This window comes from Sciurus carolinensis, chromosome 3, assembly GCF_902686445.1.
Source record: "Sciurus carolinensis chromosome 3, mSciCar1.2, whole genome shotgun sequence".
In the NCBI taxonomy this organism is placed as follows: Eukaryota; Metazoa; Chordata; class Mammalia; order Rodentia; family Sciuridae; genus Sciurus; species Sciurus carolinensis.
The window spans coordinates 150,956,205-150,961,900 of NC_062215.1; the positions used below are offsets into that span (position 1 = coordinate 150,956,205).

General features: G+C 39.0%; 1 protein-coding gene across 1 annotated transcript; it reads right to left on the reverse strand.

Annotated features, from left to right (window-relative positions):
* Positions 1 to 5,069: 5,069 nt before the first annotated feature.
* Positions 5,070 to 5,378, reverse strand: LOC124979520 (U6 snRNA-associated Sm-like protein LSm3). The gene has a single exon (XM_047543886.1). It carries the CDS (start codon positions 5,376 to 5,378, stop codon positions 5,070 to 5,072), a length of 309 nt encoding a protein of 102 aa, XP_047399842.1.
* Between the last annotated feature and the right edge of the window lie 318 nt (positions 5,379 to 5,696).

Consider the following 5,696-nt stretch of genomic DNA (forward strand, 5'->3'; position numbering starts at 1 on the left):
GGCCACTTTCAGCACTGTAAGATGAGCACAAGCATCATTCTGTCTTCCCACATAAGAGGTATCTGATGGAGGCCTATCAATGTTTGAGATATGTGGAATGGGAACTTGTCCACGTGAATTCAACCTTGAGCTAGACATCTTCTATGAAGATGTTCTGAGGAGTATGATGTGTTTAATACTTGTGTGTTGGGGGGGAGTGCAAAAAGTGTTAGAAGAAAAAAAATATGTGCTTGACTTTTTTTTTCTCTGGGTGTATTCTTTCCTTCCAGACGTTATGTCTGTCTCAAAAGCACACTTGTAATAGCAAAACAGTTACAGCTTCATGAATAAACACATTGTCCAGCAGAGCTAAAACCATTCAGACTGCTGAAGACAGAGCCAAGTGAAACAATAGGTGCATAGAACCAGTAGAATGGCATTTTGCCACTTAGTGAATTGCAAGAAGCAGATGTAAACTTTTAAAAAGACGCACCCTTGACTTGTCCCATTTATCATGAATTTGCAAAAGGACTTCAGATTCAAAATTAAAAAAAAAAAACATGAATTTAAACATTTAAACACATACATGCATTTGATAACCCCATTATATGATCTCACAATTGTTTTTCAAAAAGACTCACTTATTATTGGAGATACTTAATGTTTTGTTGGGCTGGGATTGGAGAAATGGGGAATTATTGCCACCATATGAAAGCATACTGACATTTTCCTCATCTGGAGTTTACTAACCATTCTCTTAGAACATGTAGCGTGCTGGTTGTTGTGCTTTAGAGAAGGTTAATAATAATTGTAAGCTTCCTGAAGTCAAGTCTATACCTTATGTTTTTACTATATCTTCTACAGTACCTAGCACAGTGTTAACAGAGGAAGTATTTCATTCTGCTTAATCAGATTATGTTTCGCAAACACTCTTGATAGAATCTCTCCTCTAAGAAGCTCACACCGGATCTGATCATTTACCTCCACATCCCATTAACTAATGACAAGTTTGGAACTAGAAAGGATGAAGAAGAGTTAAAGGCATGAGATCCCGTGAGGAGGTAGAGAAGAATTGAGACCAGGCCTAGTGAGGTGAGGGATGGAGAAGGGAGAAAGCCAGGGGAGATCATTTAGTAATATGTGGCTGCTCAAGAATTAAGCAAACATCTATAAACTTGAAGCTGTATATGTATATGTAGTCCAAGTCCAGAGTTATAAGGTGAACTGCTCTGGTTTGAAGATCAGAAATTGTTGAGGCAAAGGCCTTGCTTTAAAAAAAAATCAAACATCTGTCAGAAATAAATCAATTGCCTACTGGCTAGAGTCACTGGGAGCCTGTGGAAAGCATGAATGGGAAACTTCAGAGGTGAGAGGGCAGGAGAGGGCACAGTTCAATGTCCTAGCAGTTATTTTTGAGTTAGGAATAAGCTTTATTCTGTAGTTATCCCAAAGTTGTCATATCTGTCCCAACTTTAATAATTTTTTGTTTATCCTAACAACCACTTTTATGTGGTTTCTTTGCCATAGAAACCTACTGCTGTCAGAACCCTTGGCATTCTGCCTGGTTTCAAATCCTAGCCTAAGAGAAGAGGGCAAAGCAGAGGAGAGGAGAGGAACCCTGCTCAGTTCTGTTGAGATTTAATCATGCTTTGAGGTTCCCTGGGACAGCTTCTACTAGGAAAGCCACACTTGAAAAATCTTTAGTCACCAGTACTGGTTATGCATCTAATGCAAGAGCCCCAAGCTATCTCTGTCTGGTTGCCGGAATCTTTCTCAGACAGAGAATGAAGGGATTGGCTTCCGGGTCAGCAGGGTTAAGCTTAGATTCAATGGTGACGCCTGTGAGTTTCTCATTGACTGATGAAGTAACTATAAGTGAGGTGGGTGACTCACAAAGGCTGATCTCTCCAAGGAACTTCAGAGGAAATGATGGTGGGCTCACCACAATAAGAGTAGGCACAAAGAACATGTAATTAGATTACAGATTCTAAAGTAATCATGATATATTCACTAAAAATGGCATTTCTGTAAATTGATTAAGTGGTGTATCTGTGTTTGAGAAAAACCCTTCAGAGTTATCCCTCTCAGGGATAAGAGCTACAAACATTCAATGTTCAACATGCACCCAAAGTATCTCCTTTAAACACTTAAAATTGAATTACCTATTTTATCTTCATGAGATCATTATTAGGTAGGAACTATTATTACCTTCACTTGTAAGATGAGAAAACTGAGGTAGAGTGTGGCAATTTGTCCATTGGCAACTAGTTAGGGAGGAGAAGAGCTAGGTGTGCTAACACTATGCTAGAGGTGATTCTAGAGTTGATGGGGTAAACAGGTTGGGCAAGAGAAAAAAATGTGGAGGAGTTTTTTTTTCTTTGCAATTAGAGTCCAGAACTGGGGAAAGGTATTACATACAGACAGCCAAGACCTACGTGACAATGTGGGTGTTCAGGGGAAGAGGAGTGTTTCATAGAAAAGACAATTTAATTTCAACTAAGCTTGTGGAAGAGTATTAAGCCTGGGTAGGTTGAGAGAATTTATATTCTCTCCCATAACATATCTGCATGTTTTAAACTTATTAAAAAGTCTTGAGTCTTTGGTTTTTCCTTTTCTAGTTGCTGTCTTTGAAAAGTAAAGGCATGAATTACTTATTAATTATTAAGTGTCAGCAGAACTCTGGCATTGTACTAGGAGTAGATAGTAAAAATTAATCTCATTCCTTCATTCTTCTTGCTTTTGAGTTCAATGTATATAGTAACTAGTCAAATCTCCTGTCCAGATAACTGAATATAGGTAGGATTTGAAAGAGCAAAGGAGGCATTCCCATCAGGACTCAGGATGGGTACTGAAATAAGTTCCAGTATGACAGTTTGGCCACTTGTGATTAAGAATTGAAATCATATCGCTTTCCTATATTCTTGCTTCTATATTTCAAATTTCAAGACCGATTTAAAAATATTTTTTAACAGAAAGTGGCAAAACAGGATTCATGTGTGGGTTGTGAGTTAGTACATTAAAGTGGTATCTGCAAAAATGTGAAATGTGAAATCATGTCACTTTCAGGCAAGAACAGATATAGAAGCCCTTGTCTGAAGTGTGTCTTAGCAGAAAGAAGAGAGCCAGTGTGGCAGCCACTAATGGAATCCAAGATGGTCACCACTCAGGGCAGCAGGTGCCTTCTCCCAGGCTCCTCCTGAACTGCCAACAGAGGGTGGTTGTTATTTAGCTATTTCCCAGCAAATTTGGAAGATATCTCTTCTTCCAAATTATCAAAAGGGAGAGTTTTGAGAATATTTTTAGCAACATGAACTATAATGTGAAAAATAATGAGGACCCAGGGCTGTTGAAAGGCTGTTTTCAATTTTGGCTAACACCCAGGCATTCTTGGTTACAGCACAGTTGCCAAGGGCAAACTTCTCACTTTGGAACATAACATCCCAGATTTCACAGTGGTCTTAGGGTTTCAGAACTGTTAATGCCTTTACAGTCTTGTAAAGCCACACATAGCAGCTGTCTGCTTTCCAGGGTTATCTCTCTGGTGAAAAGGATTGAACTCTGTCAGGCTAGATCTTTGGAGTAATCTAAGGAAATGGATCTGGGAAAAGCTATTATTAAGGGTCCATTCTCAGCTCACATTTTACTGTTTTGGATCATTTTCTGTCTTTCTGCATTTAAATTAGCACAATAAAACAAAGGAAGGGAGTTGTTTCAGTGCTTTGTTAAATATGCTGGTCGTTTAACCAGCCACCTGGCCTACAATATTCAGAAGCTGCCATACGCAATGCAGTGCTTAAGGACATCTAACCTGTAAGGAAGAATATTTAATGAACAATCACTGGATTCCACCAAATGATGGAGCAGATCACAGCTGCAGTTGCTCAAGCGAGATAATACCAATACAATACCCTATGGATGTAGAGCAGGTATGACTCTTAGGTTGGTTTTAAGTATTTAGCAATTTTCTTCATTTTAGTAACCCAACTTCTGATTTTAATTTCTGACTTCAAGTTGTATTTTGCTGGGCTAGTGGAAAGAAACCTTAATCTCAGTCCTTTCTGGGATTTCCCCATGTCTCCCCAAGATTGTGTCACACTTCTGAATCTTATTCCATGGTAAGACCCTGCGTGGAGTGCTGTCAGGCCCTCCACACCTATCCACTGACATACTTCTTCTTCTTCACACTTCAGGAATGGTGATCTTGGCCATTTCCATGTTGATCTTGGGGTGGGGGGATCTCTGGCTTGTGGGCATCCCATAGCCAATTTCCTCCCCCACCCCTGAAGGACTTCTGCCTTTCAGGTAGTGGTACTTAGGGACTCAGTTATAGGTTCTCTATCTCCCTGACCCTTAACGAAGTCTCTTTAGGGACCGAAGGAAATTGTTCTCTGTTCAGGTTTTTTGAGAACTACTAGTCCTGAGAACATTTGTTATACACAAGTCAGAAAAACTAATGGGAAAAATTCTACCTTTTCTCTGATACCTTTTTTCCACTAAGGGAATGAAGAACAGAGAAAATGCAATCATGGGGAAAGGGATAGAGAGAAGTGAAAGAGAATAAGACTAGGAAGGAAAAAATAAATGATAATTTCAAAATATTGTTACTCAAGAAACCCTCTGGATGTAAATGTGCATGCTTGTCAAAATGCCAGCAAGAGGAGGGGGTAAAAGGGGTGACTAGGAAGGGAGACTCCAACTCCTATGGAATTGAGAAATTCTCTGGTGTGCCTAGACATAGCCATTCTTGATGGTGCCTCTTTTTTAAAAAGAAAAGCAAAAAGAAAGAAATCCAAAAGCAAACATCGAATTTAATTTAAAGAAAAAAAAAAAAAACCATCAAGATTTGTCTGCAAGAACAATGGAGGGAACTAACTCTTGAAAAAGAAGTGGGCATCTTGGAAAGACTGGAGAAATCAAATGCATTGAGCTAAGTTGTAAGTTATTTACAAATCAACTCATTGCAAAGGGGGAGGAGTTCTCAGGCCATTTCTTACAACACGTATGCAGGCTTCTCTTCTGAAGGTCTTGTACGTTTTAAAGAGGCAGTTGTACAAAGCCTCCTATTTTCTACACAGTATCAATTCTTGATTTCAGTCGACTCTCAATGGAGGGGCCACGAACACAACCCCATCTCCCCAAACAAAGAGCATCAGAATATTCCACTTGGTTGATTTATATATCTCTTCATAAGTTTCTTCATCAATTGCTACAGTCGTTATGGTTTCTTCCACATTGCCCAGGGTCATATTAAAATGTTGATCATGAGCATGTAACCTGCCTCGAAGCTCCTGGTCATTTCTCATCTTCACATACATTTGCTCATCCAGGCTGAGCCTGATGAGATGTAGGGGCTCCTCTACAGTATTGGTGGTTTGTTGCTGGTCCATGTTGTCCAACATGTTTCAAAGGTGCCTCTTTTAAAAAATTCTTAAAAATTTGTTTTAATTAGTTATACATGACAGTAGAATACATTTTGACACACCATATGTAAATGGAGTATGACTTCTTTGATGTAGCCTCTTTAAAATTAGATGTCACACAAGTGAGAAGCTCTTAAAAATGACTGGTTAGGATGGACTGGTCCCATAGCACAGAGGACAATGATAAAATACCTTGTAGGGCCATTGGAATATGGGAGAGGGAAGGGATAAGTGGAAGAAAAAGAGAAAATTTATCTAAAATAATTTCTTTTACATTTTATAAAGGTAGAACCACTG